We start from the raw sequence: 22,876 nt of genomic DNA on the forward strand, positions 1-22,876 counted from the left end.
CAAACCCATTAAAAACAAAAGCTGAAGGAAGTGCTTAGTGTGAAAAAGCAGCCGTCATGGAAGGCAGAATGGGAAATGGAAAGGAGCAATGTCTGCAAGATGAAGTTCCAATTTTTCCTAATGTCTGATAAGGGAAAGGCTCAAAGAAAGAAAATATGGTGCTGTGGAAAACAACGTTTCTTCTGCTCCGGGAACAGACAGAAGCCACGCAGAACCATTCAATCCCTGTGCTGCTCCCATTCCCCTGGCTCAGCATTTACCTGACACGGAGGCAGGAAGAATAGCTTGGCCCACCAGCCCTGGTTGCAGCAGATTCTGATCGAACTGTCCCGTTAGAACAGAGTTGTTCATGATGAACACGCTGGGGTCGGTGGAGGAGGAGTTGAGGAGGCTGACAGGCTGCAGTCCTTCTGACGAACTTCGAGTCACAGGCTTTCTGGCCTTCTTCGGGTCTGGTTTATAATGAAACTGCATGTGCGTCTTCCTTCTACCCGAGGTACGGAAACGCAGCTCGCAGTGCGGGCATTTGAAGGGCTTGGCTCCCGTGTGCAGACGCATGTGGACCTTCAGACTTCCCTTTGTGGAGAAGGCGTTGCTGCAGACGTGACAGCTGAAGAGCTTCTGACCTGTGAAAAGCCCAGCTGAGAATCAGCAGAGGCGATGGCAGCCATGACACGCACACCCATGCCACTCAGTTGTCAACACGAATGTAAATATGCTGAATCGGTGGAAGGAAGTGCTTTAAAGAAAATCCCTTTCACCAAAAGATGTCACAGGCAATTATTGCGAAATTTAACAATATATTGTTTACAATTTGAATCAGTATTTTCACAATCCTTTGAGGTTTATAGTGTTTCTAAACCACTGCATTTTTCTGAACTGTGATTGAAGTATTTGATTGATATTTATCAGAAACAAATGGGTGGTCTGACTTAACAGCCCATCTCTGAACTACCGTCACTTTTCTTTAATTTTACAAATGGTACTTTAACATCTCAGCATGTCTCTATCTTCTCTTCTGCCAAACAGGGGCAACCAAAATGCCAGCCCAGGTCGGCATCACACTGGGAAAATGTGCAAAGGAAAATTCTATTCTAGGGTCAGAGAGCTGTGTGCCTGTATCATGTACCTAGTTCCTTAGGCGCCAGCTCCTTACTGAGTAATGATTACTGGTACATCAAAGGCCATGACAGTGCTGAGCACCATGAGCATAGGGTGCACCCTGTAAGAGCCTCAGGGAGTAGAAAAACTTCCTGGCTTGCTTTTCCCCTCTACTGGTCCAGGAAGAAATGCTAATTTTTACCAGGATGGTGCACACCAGGAACCACAAAGGGACTGGGGCAACCTGCTATCCCAACGCCGCCCTGGATTCCTCAGAAATCACACCTCTACTTCAGAATAGAGAAAGAGGCACCAAAAGATATTTATCTGGAGACTTCCATTTCTATTCCGTATCCATGTAGCCTACACTGAACTCCAAAACCAAGGAAATGATGAAGCAGCGTGCACCAATTCATCGCGGCCATCGCTGAGCACCTGCTACATGCCAGGCCAAACCCTCGGCCTGGGGGCATGAAGGTAAGTGAGGCCGGGCCCTCCATATGCGAAAAAAGTTACTGCGTTACACAAGAGCCAAATAAAGGGAGCCTAACAGCAGAAAAACTGCACACAGGACAGCCAGATAAACACGCTCATCTGTTTGTCTAGTTCCAAATATGAACCCATCAGAAAAGAATCAGAGGGCTTCAGGTAAACGTGTGAAAGGCCATTTGTTCTTGTCTGGTGAATTCTGCTTATAACCAACAATTCAGAATATAAATGAGTTTGATCAACAGAATTTTATGAATCATTATAACAACAGCTCTCCACTCACTGAGAGTTCACCATAGGCCAAATACTTTTCTTAAGTCATCTAAATGTCTGAACTCCCAGAGAGGGAGGTACAACTATCAGCCTGTCTTCTGCAGGAGAAACCTGTGGCTACGAGGAGAACCTTGTCTAGGACCACAGAACTCACAGGAGGACTGCAGGATTCCCAAACAGGGAGAGGCGGAGCCTGCCTCACAGCCACTAGGATGCGCTGGGCAGAATTCCAGAAGCGAAGGCGCAGGAGTATTCACCTCAGTGTCTCACATGAGATGAAAGGGAGAAAGAGGCCAGGAAAGTCAGCCATTCCTTTCTCCCTTCATAAGATTTTCTCCCCGCATAGAAATAATTATGAAATGATAACTGTCATCAGAGTTGCTGAGCGCCAGTTTTTACGAAACCTCAACAAACTGAATCTCATTGGCCTAAATGAGACTAAGAGGTAATCTTTACTTACTTACTTACTTACTTACTTACTTACTTACTTATTTATTTATTTATTTATTTATTTATTTAGAGAAAGAGTTTCCTTCTTGTTGTCCAGGCTGGAATGCAATGGCGAGATCTCAGTTCACCGCAACCTCCGCCTCCTGAGTTCAAGCGCTTCTCCTGCCTCCCGAGTAGCTGGGATTACAGGCATGCATCACCACGCCCAGCTAATTTTGTATTTTTACTAGAGACAAGGTTTCTCCATGTTGGTCAGGCTGGTCTCAAGGATAAAAGGTAATTTTTTTAACAAAGATATTTAAGCATAAGTAAGAATACGTGACAATTTTTAAGAAAAATTCAACTTCTGAGACCAATCCTTTTTTTTTCTTAGTGTCATTTTGACAGTTTTCCCTGTGTCAGGAATAAAAAAATATTTTATATCACTTTCTTAATGGTTCCTCATTTTTAAGCTTTCTATAATTTAAAAAGTACTTACGTATGCAAAATATATAGGAACAAAACATACGAAATGCTACCCTAAGACATCTACCAATGATGCAGGAATGCGTTCCTTACCTGTGTGAGTCTTCACATGGCAATCGAGAGTGGATTTCACAGTAAAACTCTTTCCACATTCATCACATTTGTATGGCTTTTCTCCAGTATGGATTCGAACATGCCTATCCAAAAAGCATTCATTATAGACACATTGACAAACGACTTCATGATTTGAAATTTATAACTATATAAATTAAAATTAGGTGTTACTACCTTCTGATTAAGTTTGGCCAAGAAAAACCTTAAGCTTCACTCCACACAAAAAAAACCATAAACAAATCCAAATAACAATAAAAATATTTGCAAAACAAATAATAATAGAGATAATTTCCTTATGGCCAGGTGTGGCAGCTCATGCCTGTAATCCCAGCATGTTGGAAGACCGAGGTGGGCAGCTCACCTGAGGCCAGGAGTTTGAGACCAGCCTGGCCAACATGGTAAAATCCCGTCTCTACTCAAAACACAAAAATTAGCTGGGCATAGTGGCGGGTGCCTGTAATCCCAGCTACTCAGGTGGCTAAGACAGGAATCACTTGAACCCGGGAGGCAGAGGTTGCAGTGAGCCATGATCACGCCACTGCACTCCAGCCTGGGCAAAGCAAGACTCTGTCTCAAAAAAAAAAAAAAGACAATTTCCTTAAAAAACCCAAGAACTCTGGCAAATCAGCAGGAAAACCCAAACAATATCAGAGTAGAAAAGTGGGCAGTGCACAGGGAGTTTACAGAAGAAATACTAACAGCCAAAAAGCATAAGCAAAGCTGTTCAATCACACTTAGAATCAAAAAAGAGCAAATGAAAATGAGATATCATTTCCCCCATCCTGTTAGCCAGAAATGTAAAAGAGGCACTTGGAGTCTCTGAAAGACAGAGGCACAGGGCCCTCTGGTGGCCTTTGCCAGCCTCTACCCTCACTGAGCTGTCAGAGGCACATAGACTCACAGAAGACAGTCACCGCAGCACCCTGCCAGTCATCAAACATGGAAATTCAGTGCTTGGCGGGAGGGTCTGGTAAAATTAATTTGGTATGCCCATGCGACGGAACACTGTATTGCCATTAAAAAGAATGAAACAGCTTTATGGATACTAACAAAGAAAAACATCTATGACCCATTGATATGTAAAAATTTGAAAACCAGAATTGCAGAACTTAATGCTGATATATGTCCAGACATTTCTGAAAAAAATACTTAAAGAACTATTAACAGTGGTTATCTCTGGGGAGCAGGACACCCTTCAGTACCAGATTTTGTTTGTTTTATCATCACATTTACTCACTGGGAGGCTGAACCTTGAACTTTTTTTAAATAAAGGATAGAACAAGAAGAAAACACAGCTATAAGGATTCCCTGCTCTTCTGGTCTTTAGGTACAGATGACGGAGACACATTTAGCACTTCATGTTGCCTTGGTGGCATCCTGTCTCTGCTAATTGGCTGGCATGCTCCACCCACAGGCAGGTCACAAACTGCTGTCTCAATGCCTCCAGGTGACACCCTTGCCAGGCCTGACTTTCTCATCTATGATTCCATCACTAGCCCCTACTGGCAAAACTGTCTCCCTCTATAGCTAATTCATGAGTGTATCCAGGCCACACACAACTGCTGGCCAGACTGGACTCCTTAAAAACATGCAAAGTCTTCCAACACAACCCCTTTGATCCTCCTCTCCTTAGTTTAACTTTCCACGTCTTATTCCCCAACCTCAGATCATACCATCAACTTAGATCCTACCCCTGAACTGCACTGCATGGCTCAAAGAGGGCTGGCCACTCAAGGGTCCTGTGGTCACACCATCCAGTGGGACCTGGGCTCTCTCTTCTCCAGTCAACTCCCTCATTGTCACTCTCTGGCTGAACATACCTCCCCTTCGTGCTGTGGTCGACACATGAAGGCCAGAAGTCAAGGTGTGTGCTCACTAGGGTGGCACTGCCAACTCAGCAGCTCCTTGAAACCAGCTACCCTTTCCCTGTACTACCCGCCACTGCCCTCTGTAGAATCAAGAGTACAAGGAACACACCCTCTTTGGTTTTCTGAAACATCCCGCAATATTAAAATCTTCACAGTTTGTTTTACTAAGTTGCAGAATAACTTTCACTCACTTGTTCTATCTCCTAGAGCAAAACTTAAGCATGCCCCTTATCATATATAGAAACTCTTCTGATTCTTTAGGAGAATGTTGATACTTTGGTCTTCCTTTCTCCAGAAAGGAAGGACATTCTGAGAGCCCCTTCTGTTCTTTATCATGGGTCTTGGGTTTCCAGATTCTTCACAGTTCTTCTAAACTCAATCTCATGTATCAACCACTGCTGTTTGGCCAATTGCCAATCAGTCTCCCTCCTGTCACCCACATGTGCCCCGCTCCTCACACTGACTGGCAGGCCTCAGGCAGGAGGGTGCCTGCTGCTCTTCTGCCTCTCCACAAAGCTTAGAGCCCTGCCTTCTTCAATGGATAGATTTGTTTTCATTGTTTACTACTATGACAACCACACAGAAATAAGCACAAGCAATCTACAGAGAAAACAGACTTTCTAATTAATATTTGGAAGGACTTACTATAGATAACTAACTCAAGCTTAAAGCCATATACTCAAGTAAGTAAGCAGCCATCACTCAGGTGACACCAGGTTCAGGAACTAACGGCCTTGCTGCAGTGAAAGTCACCAAAAGAGCGGCCGCCTGCTTCCCCAGTCTTCAGAGCAGAACCCGCGTGGCGGCCGTGCCCTCACCTCACCAGGTCGCTAGGCTTCTTGAAGCTCTTGGGGCAGTAGGTGCAGCAGTTGGCATGCTTGGGCTCATCCTGCAGCTCCGCCTGCTTGTCCCTCAGCTCGCTGATACGGTCCTTTTCTGCTGCAGACTGCACCAGGACCTTCTCTGACACGGTGGCACTCTCCTGCGGACGGATCTTGGCTAACTGGGCTGTCTCCTCCTCTGTGAAAGTGATGACCTCAGGACGAGACTTTCGTGATGCATTTCTGTCGGTATGTTCTTCCTCTTCCTCCATACAAATGTCTAAACAACATAAAGGAAAAGGGATCAAAATCCTAATGAAAAAGACTTAGGTTTTTAGCAAAACAATTAAAACTAAATAGGTATGTATATAATGAAAATTAATAACTCAACCAAGCTATTTTTATGATGGTAGAGAGTCACTATATTTTCCCACCACTATTGAGAAACTTAGGTCACAGAAAGAAAACAGCCAAGTGAACTGGAAAGCGGGGGGCAGGGGATGAACAGAGGTTGGTGAAGGGTGCAAACATCTGCTTAGACAGAAGGAATAAGCTCTAGCGTTTGATAGTGGAGTGGACGACACAGTTAACGACAATGTATGTTTCAAAGCAGCTAGAGGAGAGAACTGGAAATGCTCCCATATGTAGAAACTGATAAATACTTAAGGTGATGAACACCTCAAATACTCTGAGTTGATCATTCCACATTCTATACATGAAACAAAATATCACATGTGCACAATGAATATGTACAAATATTATGTATCAAAAGAAAAAAGGCAAGTGAAGGATGCCCTTAGGAGAGCAATCACTAATATTAGGAAGACGCATGGTTAAAGACCTCCTTCTACCCCTCCGTGCAAGCTTTGAAGCTGACAGTGTCCACACAAGCCACCAGGTTCATAAATACAGATATTCATTTATTAATAAGGGCAAAAAATGAATTACCACCAGATTTTTAAAAACCAGAAGCCCAAAAATGGGAGACCAAATTAATAAATTAGTGAATGATCCTCAACTAAAAGCAATTGCTCTACAGAAGAAAATAAAACTTTAAAAATACCTATGGTCGGTCCTCTGTATCCATGCCTTCCACATTTATAGATTCAACCAACTGCAGTTAGAAAATACTTAGATTTTTTTTCTCGTTATTATTCAATAAACAATACAGTATAATGGCTATTTACGACCAGGTGCAGTGGCTCACACCTATAATCCCACTGCTTTGGGAAGCTGAGATGGAAAGACTGTTTCAGGCCAGGAGTGTGAGACCAGCCTGAGCAACACAGCAAGACCCCACCTTTACCAAAAATTTAAAAATTAGCTATACATGGTGTAAGGCAGGGCTTAGCCCAGAAGTTCAAGACAGCCTAGGCAACAGAGCGAGACCCTGTCTCTACGGAAAATTTAAAAATAATTAGCCAAGCATGGTGGTGAGCCCAAAGTTCCAATTACTCAGGAGCCTGAGGCAGGAAAATTGCCTGAACCCAGGAGTTCAAGGCTGCAGTGAATTATGAATGTGACATTGTACTCCTGCCTGGGTGACAGAGTGAGATTGTGTCTCTCAAAAAAACCCCAAATTATTTACGTGGCATTTGTATTGTATTAGGTATTATAAGTGATCTAGAGATGGTTTAAAGTATACAAGAGGATGTGTATAGGTTACATGCAGATACTATGATGTTTTATATCAGGAACTTCAGTATCTGCAGATTTTTGTGTCCTCAAGAGTCCAGGAACCAATCCTCAGCTGATTGTTTCAGCTGAAAGAGAACTACATGTATAAATACTCATTCCTCAATGAAAAATAAGGATGCATTCAAATTGATTAAAAAAAGAATAATAATAGAAAAGGGAAAAAAAGTTTGGCTAGGAACAGGGAGATCATTATTGCACGAATGACTGAAAAAAACTTTCAACTCAACAGAAACACTAAATTGCAGAGTGACAGTGATTAATTCACCAAATAAGTAAATTTAAAAACCAACTGGATAATTTTTCTTAGCACATAAAAGGAAAGATGAGAGATGGGACGGGAGAGGGGAGCAAAGGACAGCAAGGGTGTGGGTTGAGGGAGAAAGTCATGGAGGATAAAGCCAGTGGACTCAATGTCCATCTCATAGAAATTCCAGAAAATGACACATCAAACTAAAATTTACATTATATAAAGTCTGGAACGATTTGAGGGCCACTTATAGACAGTGGGCCCACCAACACTCATGAAGAAATAAAGAGGTACCTCTGCTTACGTTCTTTAAGGAACTGAGAACACAGTCAACATAGCACAGGCTGGAGAGAGAGAGTGCAACAAAATTAAGCACGAGCTAAAGACAGCATGAAGCAGATGGCCAATAGGCCAAGCAGGCTAACATCGCAATAATGTGAGGGAACTGAATCCCTAGCCAAGACCCTAGGCTTGGGCAAAACAACGCAATTTAAAATGTGACTTTTCTCCTATCGATAAGAGTTCATTCACAGTTTCCCCCACAATGATCCAAGGAAAACGAGACATATAAAAGTGAATCTAAATAAACATGTGGCAGTGAGATGAAGCCCAAACAGAACCCCCAAATTGATGCGAGAATCCAGTAGCATTAGAAGCTTTATTCATTGATGGAAAGGAATATGTAAAGAGGCTTAGCAGGGTTCTAGAAATAATGTCTGGATGTCCTATAGCCTTTAACTCATTTGAAAGAAAGGGTCATTTTCTTTTTATACTTTATGAAATCTCATGAAAGAATTTTAAAAATGGAAGTAAAGATAAAAATTTTAAACATAGAAGTAAGCACCATCAGATTAAAGAGTTTGAACTTCTCAGTATAACAGGTCAGAAACTTTTATTCCAGAATTATCTACTAAAGAAATGAGGTGCACAGTGGCTTTGGCAATGGTTAAATCAAAGTCACAGTTTTTGTTACTTTGAGGGAGGTTGGGCAAGTTTTAGAGACTTATTCCTCAAAACAGAAAAGTAGACTGCCATTATTTCAGTCTAACCCACCAGGGACACCAGATGGTCTCACTGTGATCGTGCAGTCAGACGGAGGCAAAGCAGACAGAGGGGCAGTACCTTGAGAGGGGAAGATGGGCCAGCAGTAGGTCTGACCTCTGAGGACAGTCCCCACACAGCACCCCCATCTCCACACAGCCACGACACAAGATTCACTGACAACATTGTGCACCAACTGTGCCAGGACAGGATGGCTGCAGCATGGGCAAGAGCCCAGGTCCACACGTGCACTCAGACCAGCCGTGACCTCCAAGAGTGTCGGAACTAACACTGATTTTAAAACTGCAGTCCGTGTGCTGGCACGATGTGCTAGAATACAAAATGTCCTCTGTTCTTAACTCTGTAATTTCATTGTGGAACTTACTAAAAAGAAGTTGTCTTACAAGTACACAAAGTATAAGCACAAAAATAATACTCAGGATTTTTCCTCTTGGTGTGGGACTTGAGCAAATTAACTTGTCTAATGTTTAGCTGGCTCGTGTACAAAATGAGATTAATCCGTCCAACTGTGCAGTGTTTTGTGTCTATTACATGAGACAATGTAACGGTAAGCACAGGTTTTGCCAGGGGTTACAGTACTCCATACATGCTACAGTACTCCATAAATTACCATTTCAGTGAAAGACCAGATACTAGCTACACATCCATAAATCCATCAACAGGAAATTATATAACAAAATATGATGGAATTCCATGGAGTCATCTGAACTTATGTAGATCCGTGTCCAATAAATTAAATATGCCTATAATAAACTTCAGTAGAGGGAAAATTAAGCATACTACAACACTGTATATAGCAAGAAACCATATTTGTTAAAAAAAAAAAAGTCTCTAGCAACACGTATGCATAAGCATGAAAGAAAGAACACAATGTTAGAGCAAATGCTAATTCAGTGTGTGGTGATTTGTAAGAGCAGATGTTTTCTTCATTGTACCTCTGAATTTTTCTTCCAGGAGCATGTACAGCTTTCATAATCAGAAAATAAAATTAACTTTTAAAAACTCAGGGTGCTAGTGAGCTTAAGCTGTACACAGCCAGGTTAAAATACTCACAGTGATTTGTGAATGGATTTATTCCTAAATTAGCATCAGGTTAATACACCTTGAATCAACAAATGAAAAATACCTCCTCCTTCTGTCTCTGCAGTGGTTGACACAGCAGAGGAGACCGTTTGGTGTCTCTTCATGTGCTTTTTACAATGCACTGTAGTTCGGAAACCCTCCTCACAAAATGGACATTTATAAGGCTTCATGCTCATGTGTGTGGCCATGTGCCGGGTGAGGCTGCCATTGGTGGTGAAGGAGGCACTGCACACGCTGCAGCTGAACGCCTTCACTCCTACGAGCACAGAAACAGAGAAAACGCTTGGAACGGATCATATTTCATTACCTTAAAACCATAAGCAGTCAAAAGCAAACAAAGATAGGTTTAATATGTCACAAAATTATCCTGAGGCTTAGCAGAGTTTGGTTAAAAAAAAAGTAAATCACAAAATTATAGAGAGTTTATTTGGTGGGGTTTCCAATTTTTAGAAATGGATTGTTTTAAGAACACGGAAGTTGACATAGGACATCTCACTGCCTTCTCTACTAAAATCAGCAGCCTCTGCAAAGTCATATTCTTCAAAACAAATCACTGCCCTCAGTCTTTTACACTTAAACTGGCAACATGTGGATTCTACCCTAGAAATGTTTTCTCCAATCCATCCTTCATCAATCCCACAGCAAGTGACGTAGATTAGGAAACTTCTATACAGCTTCATTTTCAAATAAAGTCCAATATAAAAGGCCCTCTCTCCTCCGGACCAATGACACAGAAGCAAGTAACTAGCTATTTTCTTCCTGTTTCTGTCTTTCTTCGACTGTTTCTTGTAACAGTCATATATTGCTGCTCTCTGTCTCCATAGCAGGTCCTTCAAAGCACCATATTAACTACTCCCAGCAATCTGTCCAGTGTCCACTACAACCACTCCCCAGTCATCAACCTATGGATTAGTCAATAACACTTTTCCTTATTTTGCCTGGCTGTATGTTTCTAAGCAGTATATACTTTCATTTTCAGATAAAGCCTTATACAAAATATACATTGATATTAAACTTATTAAGAAAATACTCAATAAACAGATAACAGTAATATGGTAAAAATATTTTTGGCCGGGCGCGGTGGCTCAAGCCTGTAATCCCAGCACTTTGGGAGGCCGAGGCGGGTGGATCACGAGGTCAAGAGATCGAGACCATCCTGGTCAACATGGTGAAACCCCGTCTCTACTAATACAAAAAATTAGCTGGGCACGGTGGCGCGTGCCTGTAATCCCAGCTACTCAGGAGGCTGAGGCAGGAGAATTGCCTGAACCCAGGAGGCGGAGATTGCGGTGAGCCGAGATCGCGCCATTGCGCTCCAGCCTGGGTATCAAGAGCGAAACTCCGTCTCAAAAAAAAAAAAAAAAAAAAAAAAAAAAAATATTTTTAACTGTATACAACGTATCTGATAAAGGGCCAGTAGCCAGAATATAAAAACCTCTTATGACTCAATAAGACAAATAATCCAATTGTAAAATGGGCATAGGATTAGAACAAACATGCCTCAGTGTCTATGAAAGATGAAGCCATTGGAGAAATGCAAATCAAAGCAAAACCACAATGACATGCAGGAAGGCCCATGACCATCCACAAGGCAGGTCATGAGAGAAGCAATAACAGGCATTGGCGAGGATGTGGGGAACCAGAGCCCTCCCACGCTATGGTGGGCTGTCAAATGCTGCAGCCACAATGGAATACAGTTCCATAAACTCAAATGTTTTAACAGAGTTAACATATGACCAAACAGTTCCACTCCTAGGTAGAGAAATGAGCCCATGTCCATACAAAAACTTATACACAAATGTTCATAGTAGGATTACTCAAAATAAACAAAATATGGAAATAACCCCCATGGCCATCAACTGATGAACGGATCAATAAGATGTGGCATATCCTGCCGTGGAATACTGTTTGCCCATAAAAAGGAATGAGCTGCTGATACTACAATACGGGCAAACCTTGAACACACTGTGCTGTGAAAGCAGCAGACACAAAATGCCACGTATTAGATGAGTTCATTTCTATAAAACACCTAGAGAGGCCGACCTAGAAAGACAGAGGGAGATAACAGGTGCCTAGGGTTGGGGGCATTGAGGAGGAATGCTGAGTGACTGTTCATGGGTACAGAATTTATTTGGGGTGTAATAAAAATGTCCTAAAATTACAGTTTTTATGGTTGCAGAACTCTATGAACACACTAAAAATCACTGAATTGTACACTCTAGGTGAGTGAACTGAAAGGTATATAGATTATATCTCAATAAAGCTTTTTTTTTAAAGGCCTAATCTCCAAGTGTAAGGCAGTCAATGACCTGTGTGTGTCTTCTCGTGGGACTTGAGGACCCCGGAGGAAACAAAGCCACGTCCACAGAGCTTGCACTTGTAGGGCTTCTCCCCTGTGTGCGACCGCACATGCTGCTTCAAGTGGCTGGACTTCTTAAAGCCTTTGTTGCAATAGTCACACCTGCAAACCAAACATGCAGAACTCAGGCAACACGTTCACTCAGAGCACAATTACAAATACCGCACCTGAGAATGGAAGAAAAGCAAACAAGCTTCACCAACAACCATTAAACCTTTAGGCGCAACTTACAGAACCAGGTGTGCTCTCCAACATTTAAAAAATCATAAGCTATAAAATATTGCCAACAATTATGTTAGATCAAATTCTGCTTAGAGTATTTATAGTCTTAAATGTATTACTTAAAAATTAGTAAATCCTATAACCCCCAGCAGACATAATATTTGATTAATTAGAAACTTTCTCTAAATATAACAGAAAGAAAATGCATGCACTCTCTTCTTTACTAAGTCATTAGACACTGAATCCTTCCACTGCCTCAGAGGCAGAATCATTCCTGCATCTAGTCACTTGGAAATGCCAATCCATGTACTCCTTTGGTTTATAAAATACAAAACACAGTGTACTGGAGTTATGCTGAATAATATATAAACATGTATCATTTCCCCCTCAGTTGCTACTGAATAGACTAATGTTATCTTAAGGATTAAAATAATTATAAATTTCAACACTCCTATTCACATGTTATTAAAAGCTTATTCCATTAGGATGTCTCTTTTGTCCATTCCTAAGTTTTAATCACCAGTAAGAGGTTAGCGACATCACTAAACTATAACCTATGTCTAGACTGGGTGCCCACATAGAGGCAACTAATGTTCCTCTCAAGTCCAAATTCAACTAAAAGCTAGAAGTGTCCGAATACATCTTGAAATTTCACTCTTGTAAATTTGGTTTGGCGGTGGCTCACACCTGTAATCCTAGCACTTTGGGAGGCTGAGGCAGGTGGATCACTTGAGGTCAGAAGTTTGAGACCAGCCTGGCCAACGTAATGAAACCCCATCTCACTAAAAATAAAAAAATTAGAGAGGCGTGGTGGTGCATGCTTGTAATCCTAGCTACTCAGGAGGCTGAGACATTAGAATTGCTTGAACCCAGGAGGCAGAGGTTGTAGTGAGCCAAGATTGTGCCATTGCACTCCACCCCAGGTGACGAGAGCAAAAACTCCGTCTCAAAAAAAAAAAAAAGAAAGAAAGAAAGCAGGTGAACAACAGTCACTAGTTGATTTTAGAAAGATAATTTTACAAATGAAATCAGGATTGATTCTGACCTACATGTGAGTAGCAGATTATCAGTTTGTGGAACCGAGGATCATGAAATCATTTGAAATTCACTGAGAAAAGGTCCACTAATAAGGAAAGTAAGCTTTTCAAAACACTCAACGTCTGTTAATTAAAAACCAACAACGATACAATATTGGCTATAACACAGAGAAACAGATACCCTTCAGAGACCAATCTAATGGACACGGCCTCCCTCTGTCACCCTTAGCCATGTCCCACCTCTCTCTTCTCCCAAGAACCAAGCTCTGTTCATGTGAGGTAAAATCTTTCCTGCTAAAGCAAAGGCTGTTCACACTCTGCCTGGACTACACCTGCCTGCTCTGTCGATCACAGCTATACTTCCAAAGCGTCCGAGAACGGCCTGAATTATAAATGCTAACAGTGTGGCACCCTCACCGCAGGACAAACATCATGCTGGGGAGTTGTGTGCTCATGTCAGGGACTCATCGCCCTTCAGGGAGGTGTACTCCTCCAAAGAGATTAGCTGCAGAGGGACGGGAAACATGCTGAGCTCCCAGGGACGATATCTGTTGAAACAGCTCATCTGAAGTAAGTCTGCCCAGGAAACACATCTACAGGGAGCTTTGCTAGTCTCTAATTTGTTGTACTTTATCAGGAAAATGATAGGTTATAGATTTGATGTTTCTCAATGTCTTGAAAAAGAATCTCTGATCTCTTTAGGAATCAAAGAAAGCTACATATCCTCTCCTCAAAAAAATACACACGCACACAAACATTTCCCTCTAAGTTCTCTTGTCTCGTGGCTGGTTCATCTCAATCTCCGAGGCTGGTTCTCCTTCTCCTTGCTCATCTCTATGTGGTGTGGCCAGGAGTGCAATCTATGAGCCATTTCTCCCTCATGGGCCTGTCTCCTCAGCCTCAAATACCATCTACACTGACAACTCCCAAATATGTGTATGTAAATTCTGGATCTGTTTAGAAGGCACAACCTACAGAATTCACTGCCAAGTCAAGATACAAGAGAAACAGAAGAATTAAGGAGGAGTAAAGTCCAGTAATACCCAAAGCGAAGTCATGAAGCAAACATGGGAAAACATTTATCACATGCAAAAATAGTATAAAATCCCAAACTAGACATTAGCAAATAAATACATGTTGAATAAATCAAAGTGTGAATAAATATCAGGAGACTCACAGGAATCTGAATTCATCTACGTGATATCAGAAATGGCTGGAATTTACAACCATTCCAGTCTGGTGAAATAACCTGCCTACATGCCATTTCTCCTCAAACATCAATCCTAGTGACGCGGACCCAAACCTTGGTCTTCATACACAAACCAGCTCCCCCGAGGGCTCCCTCTTCAGGTGATGGTAATTTCATCCTCCTAGCTGCTCAGGTCAAATCCTAGCAGTCATCCTAATGCTTCCGATCTTGACTTGCAATGAATCCTGTAGCTTATGCCTTCTAAACAGATCCAGAACACACAGGCATTTCTTTTTCTTTTTCTTTTTCTTTTTTTTTTTTTTGAGACAGGGTCTCATTCTTTCACCTAGGTTAGAGTGGAATGGCATGATCTTGGCTCACTGCAACCTCTACCTCCTGGGTTCAAGCAATTCTCCCACCTTGGCCTCCCGAGTAGTCGGGACATAAAGATGTGTGCCACCATGCCTAACTAATTTTTGTATTTTTAGTAGAGATGGGGTTTTACCCCATGTTGGCCAGACTGGTCTCAAACTCCTGACCTTGAATGATCCACCCACCACGCCCTCCCTAAGTTACAGGTGTGAAGCCATCGCACCAGACCACTTACAGACATTCCGTACATCAGGAATGACTCTGCAAAAAGCTATCACGTGGCCCCCAACACGGCCTCTTCTGCCTTCCCGTTCTCCATGGCCCACTGTCACATCTCATCTACTATGCAGTTTACTTGTTCATTTTGCTTATTAACTCTTTCTACTAGACTGTCAACTTCATGACAACTGAGTTGGATTCTTTTGTTTTGCTAATTCAGTCTTAGTGCTTGGCACATAACATGTCCTTAATGAATGAATGGATGAATGATACAATGTTAGAAGTCCAGTAATGCCCGAGCAGATGTCATGAAGGAAACATGAGAAAACATTAATCGCACTTAAAAATAATACAAAATCCCAAATTAGACCTTGGCAAATAAATATATGTTGAATAAATGAAAGTGTGAATAAAATATCAGGAAAGTCACAGAAATCTGAAGCCCATCTATGTGCATCCTCAGGATCCCTGGAACCCCATCCCAAAGAAGGAACCACTGCTCATATACATATGTGTGTAGGTGTGTATCTGTACATGTACACACACACACACACACACACACACAAATTTTTTTAAAAAAAATCAGAAACAAACCTGAACATGTAACACCTGAATCTAAAATGAAAGTTGATTTTTTTTCTTTTGGAAGGGCACAGAGTCTCCACTCCAACACCCAGTCTGGAGTGCAATGGTGCAATCTTGGCTTACTACAACCTCCACCTCCCAGGTTCAAGCAATTCTCAAGTCCCAGCCTCCCAAGTAGCTGGAATTACAGGTATGCACCACCATGTCTGGCTAAAATTAAAATTATTAAAAAAAAAAAAAAAATCAGCGATGGGGTCTTGCTAGGTTGGTCTTGAATTCCTAAGCTCAAGTGTTCCAACCACCTTGGCCTTCCAAGTAGCTGGGATTACAGGGGCCCACCACTGCATCTGGCTCTCTAATATATTTTTGCAATTTGCAAACTCATGAAGACCTCAGTGTATCAACCTTATGAAGGAATCTAATGCATAAGGATACTGGTTCAAGGTACTTACATTATGTGTTTAACATTAGCAAAACCTATGCATTAAAAAAAATCTTAAGAGCATTCATTTGAGGTAACGTAGCTTATCGGTTTTCAAGAGTGACTGTAAAGTAAATGAGGTGCAGTTTTTGCTTCAGTGGCTCTGGAATAAAATTGTGCTAGAGTTTAAAAAGTATTTTTAAGCATATTATAAATATATATAATTGATATATATATAAATATATCAACATATTATAAAGCCAAGACTATCTCTGTAAAAAAACCACACTCATATTCTAATTCTTATGACATACATGCTCATCCTTCATTTTGTAAGAATATATTCATTTTATTCACTATGAGTGTAGATGCCATAGTGTGAGCTGGGCAGGCATCTGTCTGTTCACCAGCATCTCCCAAGTGTCCAGTGTGGTACACTGTGCGCAGAGGGGGCTCAGTACGTACTGCTGAGCCAGCGGATGGACACAGCTAAGAAGCTGTCTTTCTAATTGTGCTGCATCCTGGCACACAGGTTGTTATATATAAAGCACATAAAGAGTCTTGGAGTAAAAGGCATAATATAGATTTAAGTAATTTCTGACAATGTAATAATAATGACTTAAAGCAGTCAACTTCAGACAGGAAGCTATAGCAGAGTACTTCAAACAGACAAACTGAAGACTGCTTCATTCACATCCTGGCCCACTCACTTACTTGCTGTAAAAATTTTAGCAAGGTAATCTCCTTTGTCTCAGATCCTTTATTTACAGAATATGGATGACAATGGAACTGTTCAAACAGTTTTGAGAGAATGCAATTGCAAAGCCCTTGGAGCAGGGCAGGCGCACAGCAGCATCCACCGCGGGAGCCAGCAGTACCGCAGGCTGGTCTGTGCAGACAACTACCTGTAAGAGCGCCTGCTCTGGTCCTCGCTGTCCTCTAGAAATTGGGAACCTTGCGTCTGTAGGTCCAGCTCCTCTTGGGATGACTCCTGAATCAAGCGAGTTGTCTAAAATTTAAGAGAAGTATAAAGCAAACTACTTGAATATCTGCAAATCTTAATAAGAGATTCCTCTTTCATTTGCTCTATTCTTACTGACAGTGAATAAAATCCCACCTTCAGAAAGTACAATATTATGTCTCCTCTTGTCACATGAACCAGAGGGTGAGAAAGACATGTTCTCCAGATCCCCAAGAATGGTACCACACATACATAGAGCAGTCACACTAACCCCATACATTCCTGACAGCAGCACTACAACCCATGCTACCACAGCAAGGATGAAATAAAAATCTGGTCAATGTTTTCTAACCACTCTATATTAGACCCATGCTCACCCCGGGCAGAGGGTAAGCTCCACTATCTTCAGAAGGCCGGGACAGTCACAGGACAGACTGCGAACAGTGGAGTCATCCATTCCTGTGCAGCAACTGTATGTTGCTCTAAGCAAGGGCCTGTGTCTCATTTGTTTACCTGACTTCCAAAATCAACTTAGATAAAACTACAATCACAGAACTGGGTTTGCACAGTTTTATTTAGAGAGCTCTGGAGTGAAGTCAGCTGCTAAGAAGTATATTCTCCGCTTCCCAGATTCAGCAACTGCTGCCAATTAGGTAGTTTCTAGCTATGAGAAAAATGTTCTGAAATTTTCCAGCCCTACCACTTGGGCAAAGCTACCAATGATGGATTTTAAGAAGGGATAACAATTGGTCAATCATTTCTCATCACTATTAAGAAATTTCCAAAAGCAGAAAAATGAAAACCAAAAGCAAAATTAAAGTGTCTCCAACTAAGAGTAAGAGATAAAATTTTAAATGATGCATTTAAATATTTTTAAATGTCAGCATTCGTTATATTTTTCTTCTAACATGTTTAAAAGCCCACAAATAAAAATATTTAGGCTTTGTGCCTAAAGCAACATAGTATCTTTCAACATGTTATTACATAACACTCTGATAAATTCTTGGCTTTTAATCACAAATGCAAAGCCACACCACGGCACTGAAACCGTTAAGTAAAATTAAAATGTTTTAAGGAAAAAGAAAACCCTATGTACTAAACACTGAGGATTTCATAGGTAATGCAGTAACCTTAACGTTACAAGAAGTGAGCATGCTTCTTAAAATCTCCCTTAAGGAAACTTTAAATCATCACAGTGAGGAATAAAATAGCACCTGCTAAATACTGCTGCATACGCACCCCTCTGTCCATACTCACTACACTCATCCCATCAGAGCTGGGAGCCTGCAGCAAGCTCTGCTGGTGGAAGCTCGTGGAGAGGGCCTGAGACTCAAGTGTGCTGGAATCCTGTAGCTGCTGGACAGGTGGAAACTGAGGCTGCTGATGGTATGTATCAGTCACTGTAAAACCTGAAATAAATTAGAAAAGAGGAGTTCTACAAAAATATATTAAAGTTACATTACAATGCTAAAAAAGGGAGGTTTATAAATTTAACATTCTAAAGGGGCCTTTCTATTTTGTGAATTAGAATCAGGACTAGCTGTTATTAGCAGGCTCTAACATTGTTTGCTAACAGGCAGGAGGCTGTGCTGAGCAGCCATCACCCAGCGGAGGCTTTACAGCACCAGCCACAGACATCCAGCCACCATGAAGTTCCAATTTCTACTCAGCTACCTTTTCTTGGCTGGAAACTACGTGTGGAATGGCTGCAAAGGTCACCTTCCAGAAGACCTGAGCAGACCACAAAATAGTATGCATCAATAAAAAAAAAAAATCTACAATGCATGCAAAAAGTTATTTGGTTTGAAGCCATACATTTTAGAAGAGCCTTCAGAGAAAACATCTAAGGTTGTTGTAAAATTAAATTCAACTGAGGTACAGCTCACTTACAAATTTCACTGAAAACCCGCCACTGACCTTGGGGCAGCCCTGCTGGCTCGAAGGGCTGCTGCGCAGGGGTCTGCTCTTCAAACTGCTCTATGGGTCCTCGCAGAGGGTCCTGCGGAGCCACAAACCCATCTAGGGATGAGATGCCAAAAAGGGGGACTCAGACATTTGTTTCACATCTGCAAATCTATCAAAAAGTACACTTCAGCGAGTTTTCAAATATCAGACTCCTTATTTTGAAAAGACAATAGGGAGATAATTTATGTAGGTATATGCTTAAAGCATTCTCTTTGCATTTCTAGAATATCATCCCTGAAAGCCTTTACAGTCTGTCCAAAAACCTAGACATTGTTCCATTAAGAAATATTCTAAAATGGTGTTACATTACATAATTGTTTACAACCTTTTTGGGTGTGCATGGTTGCAGGTACCATACAGGAAAAGTGTATAATCCTACCTAGAGACTGAATACATTTGAGACAAACATAAAACAAAACAGTAAACTGGTCGGCACATTGTTTGTTGACACGCCTGTGTGAAAGAAGCAGCCTGTGCCAGATGGAAGCCAGCTATGTCACTAATCACACAGTCTACAGTTGACCTGACATTGTTTTTTTGTAGCCAAACTTTACTGATGAAAGAAGCAATGTGCTGCTTTATATTGTTTCAGAAGCTTAATCTCATTGCCGACCAGTCACCAACAGTTCACTGACCCACATTAGTCTTTGAATCTACACTGAGTGCACTTAATAGAACACTAAAGATCATACAGTTCACACTTGAAAGATGTTCACAATATATTGGGGATATAAGTAGATTACAAAATAGTATGCACTGAAAGATCCTATTGGTATAACTCTTTTTTCTTTTGGACACAGAGTCTCATCCACTCTGTTGTCCAGGTTGAAGTGCAGTGGTGTCAACTCAGCTCACTGCAACCTCAGCCTCCCAGGTTCAAGCAATTCTCCTGCCTCAGCCTCCTAAGTAGCTAGGATTACAGGTGTGAACCACCACACCCAGCTGATTTTTGTATTTTTAGTGGAGATAGGGTCTCACCATGGCCAGGCTAGTCTTGAACTCCTGACCTCAAGTGATCTGCCTGCTTTGGCCTCCCAAAGTGCTGGGATTACAGGTGTGAACCACCACACCCAGCCTTATTTGTATAGTTCTATATGCATATCAAACACACACACACACACCCCCCTGCATATTTGTATGGAAAAAAACTGGAAGAGTCTATATCAAAATAAGGACAATAGATTTTGCTATAGTCTTGAGATTTCAAGTACTTCCTAACAAGATTTCAAATATTTCCTAACAAGAAGTCCAATCACTTTGTGTTTTTGTTTTTTAAAAAAGACCTTGACCGAAGAAAGTTAATACAACTGAAGAGTAAAAATCTAATTGAAAAGTAACAATCTAATTTAAGAGCATGTGGAATGACATAAATACTGAATAAATACATTTTAAATAATAAAATACTGAATTCAATCTCTGTCTCACACACAGCACACATTGTTTTAAAAGTCGGCAATGGGAGACACCGATGGACTGGAACGAGTGGGAAAGGCTGCAAAACTCCGTCAGGATCACTCAAAGTTAAACATTTACCTTCATCTGCTTCCAGGGGCTGATCTGCCAACTGCTGGCCCAGCCCTGCTTCCTCTGTGCCCACCACGTGCTGAGGCTCCAGGTCTAGCATGGCCTCGGCATTCGCTGCGACCACCTCCGCTGTCTGTGGCAGCTCATCGCTCTCGATCTCCACCTGCATCTGAGTGGAGGCCTGCATGCCCTGTTGGTCCACAGTGCTGGCGTCTATCGAGGCTGCCTGCTGATGCTGTTGGAGCTGCTGGGCAAGTTCGTATCTTCAAAAAAATTAACAGTTCATCAGATTAGATGCCGTCAAAGTTACTTGTGTGGGACACTACAGTGAGAAAGTTGTCATTGATTAAATAACATTTTTTATTAATGATTTCATCTTGAAGTCCTGATGGCAATTCAGGTAGAAACTGAACACCACTAGTAACTCTGAAGAGAGCTCGTTTGCCTTATCTTTAAGTGCTTCCACCAGCTACAAGACACGAGGCACAAAGGGAGGATGAAGGACAGCACCCACCTATATACCTAACAGTTGAAAAACATTAAAAAGATGTCACGTGTTTAAAAGTAAAACTCTCCCAACTCAAGTTCTGCAATGAGTCTATTCAGAAAAATAATTGTACTAAGATGACACCTTTATAGACTGATCTAAATATGACAACACATGTGGTACACAAACAGAGAGAGTCCAGCCTCATCACCTGCTGTCTCACGGCCCGGGCCACAGGCATTTTATTGGACCAATGATCCAAATGTTGCTTTCAGCAACATTTACATTCACAAAGTGTATCCAGTACATATTCATCAAAGTCAACAATTTCTCTTTCAAAGGAAAAGATAAACAATGAATTCAGCAATGAATTGAGAACTTGGAAAAAAAAGAAAAAAACTCACACAATCAACTGGCTAACAGGCTGGGTAGTGCAAAGAATATCTAAGACAAAAGAGTCGGCTAGGCGTGGTGGCTCACATCTGTAATCCCAGCACTTTGGGAGGCCGAGAAGAGCAGATCACCTGAGGTCAGGAGTTCAAGACCAGCATGGCCAACAAGGTGAAACACTATCTCTACTAAAAATACAAAAATTAGTCAGGTGTGGTGGCACGCGCCTGTAGTCCCAGCTACTCAAGAGGCTGAGGCAGGAGAATCGCTTGAACCCAGGAGACGGAGGCCGCAGTGAGCCAAGACTGTGACACGGCACTCCAGCCTGGGCAACAGAGCAAGACTGTCTCAAACAAACAAAAAACACAAAAAAACAAAGGGCTGCCTGGTCCTCTCTTCTGCCTCTGCATACAAGCTGCGTCACGGGCTCTGCTCCAGTGTCTTTGGAATCTGCCTACTCAAAATTTCATTCTCAGTTCCAAACAAAATTTTCCCTCTTTTCTAATGTCCAAAACAGAAAATTCATAACTACTTTTACTGTGGAAGGGAGAACAAAAATGTCTCACATAATAGAGAAGTGTCAGAACATGCTCGCCCACACCTCTACTGTGATGCTTCCACACAGCAGTGCAGTGGTGGCAGGGGCTGCAGAAGCCACTCTACCGTAAGCACATGTGTCTCACATGCTAACTGATGGAGGCTTGTTTTCTGTTTGTTTCCTTGGTTCTCTGTTTTTTCCCATAAATGTTACTATAGTAACTAACCTTCTTTACCTATCTTTAGTATGAGTATATGTGGTATTTTGGGAATTCCCAACAATTCAAACAAAGGAATGAAACACTGGCTGGCTGCTCTCCTTGTAGGCAGATTCCAGGTGCGTACAATCTGTAAAAGCAAAGCACTGCAGCTCTGCAATGACAGGCTGATCTTCTCAGTGTCTTCTCAAAGCTGTACACTGATCTCCTGCACGTGTCCCTCGAAACTAATGACAAACAAGGGCCACGCAATACACCACTTAATAAAGGTGACCCCACAATTACATCACTGGTCACTAGGTCCAGAAACAAGGGCCTGAAAACCCATATTCCCAATACTACCACAAAAAGTACACTGGAAAAAGCTGGTTTCCTGACTGAAAAAGATTTGACATTCCACTGAGCAAGCGAGTGCCCAAGCTCCATTCCTGTTAGCACAGTAAGCTCTCAGGCCAACTGGGGACCCGTCATCCTCCCACAGTGAGCAGAAACACAAACATCCTCAACATCAATGTGCCCCCGAGTTCCCCAGTTCCCAAACACGTGCAGTGCCCTGCACAGGATACCCTCCACACAATGCAGTGAAGTATAACTGGATATGGAATTGACAGGAGTCCACTATACAACACCACCACATTCCCTAGGTGGTCTCAAGCAGCAGATAAATATCTCGGCTAAACAATCAATGACGCTGAAATCAAAAATGTCAATTCTGTTAA

At 41.8% G+C, this 22,876-nt stretch overlaps 1 protein-coding gene across 9 annotated transcripts in view; it reads right to left on the reverse strand.

Moving 5' to 3' along the window:
• The window catches only part of ZNF236 (zinc finger protein 236), a 156,212-nt gene that overhangs the window by 43,330 nt on the left and 90,006 nt on the right, over positions 1–22,876 (reverse strand). For 7 of the 9 annotated variants that reach the window (XM_021673528.2, XM_012465427.3, XM_064379006.1 and 4 more), the window contains 9 exons: positions 20,535–20,788; positions 18,954–19,055; positions 18,276–18,445; positions 16,981–17,084; positions 11,981–12,132; positions 9,715–9,927; positions 5,579–5,861; positions 2,872–2,975; positions 261–626 (listed from right to left, as the gene is read on the reverse strand). In XM_021673528.2, coding sequence (XP_021529203.2) covers positions 261–626; positions 2,872–2,975; positions 5,579–5,861; positions 9,715–9,927; positions 11,981–12,132; positions 16,981–17,084; positions 18,276–18,445; positions 18,954–19,055; positions 20,535–20,788 — 1,748 coding nt within the window. The remainder of the gene's footprint in view (positions 1–260; positions 627–2,871; positions 2,976–5,578; positions 5,862–9,714; positions 9,928–11,980; positions 12,133–16,980; positions 17,085–18,275; positions 18,446–18,953; positions 19,056–20,534; positions 20,789–22,876) is intronic. The other 2 variants (XM_021673529.2, XM_021673530.2) reach the window with 1 other exon arrangement.

The sequence above is a fragment of the Aotus nancymaae genome, unplaced genomic scaffold (genome assembly GCF_030222135.1).
Source record: "Aotus nancymaae isolate 86718 unplaced genomic scaffold, 86718_ANA_hifiasm-v0.15.2.pri h1tg000020l, whole genome shotgun sequence".
In the NCBI taxonomy this organism is placed as follows: Eukaryota; Metazoa; Chordata; class Mammalia; order Primates; family Aotidae; genus Aotus; species Aotus nancymaae.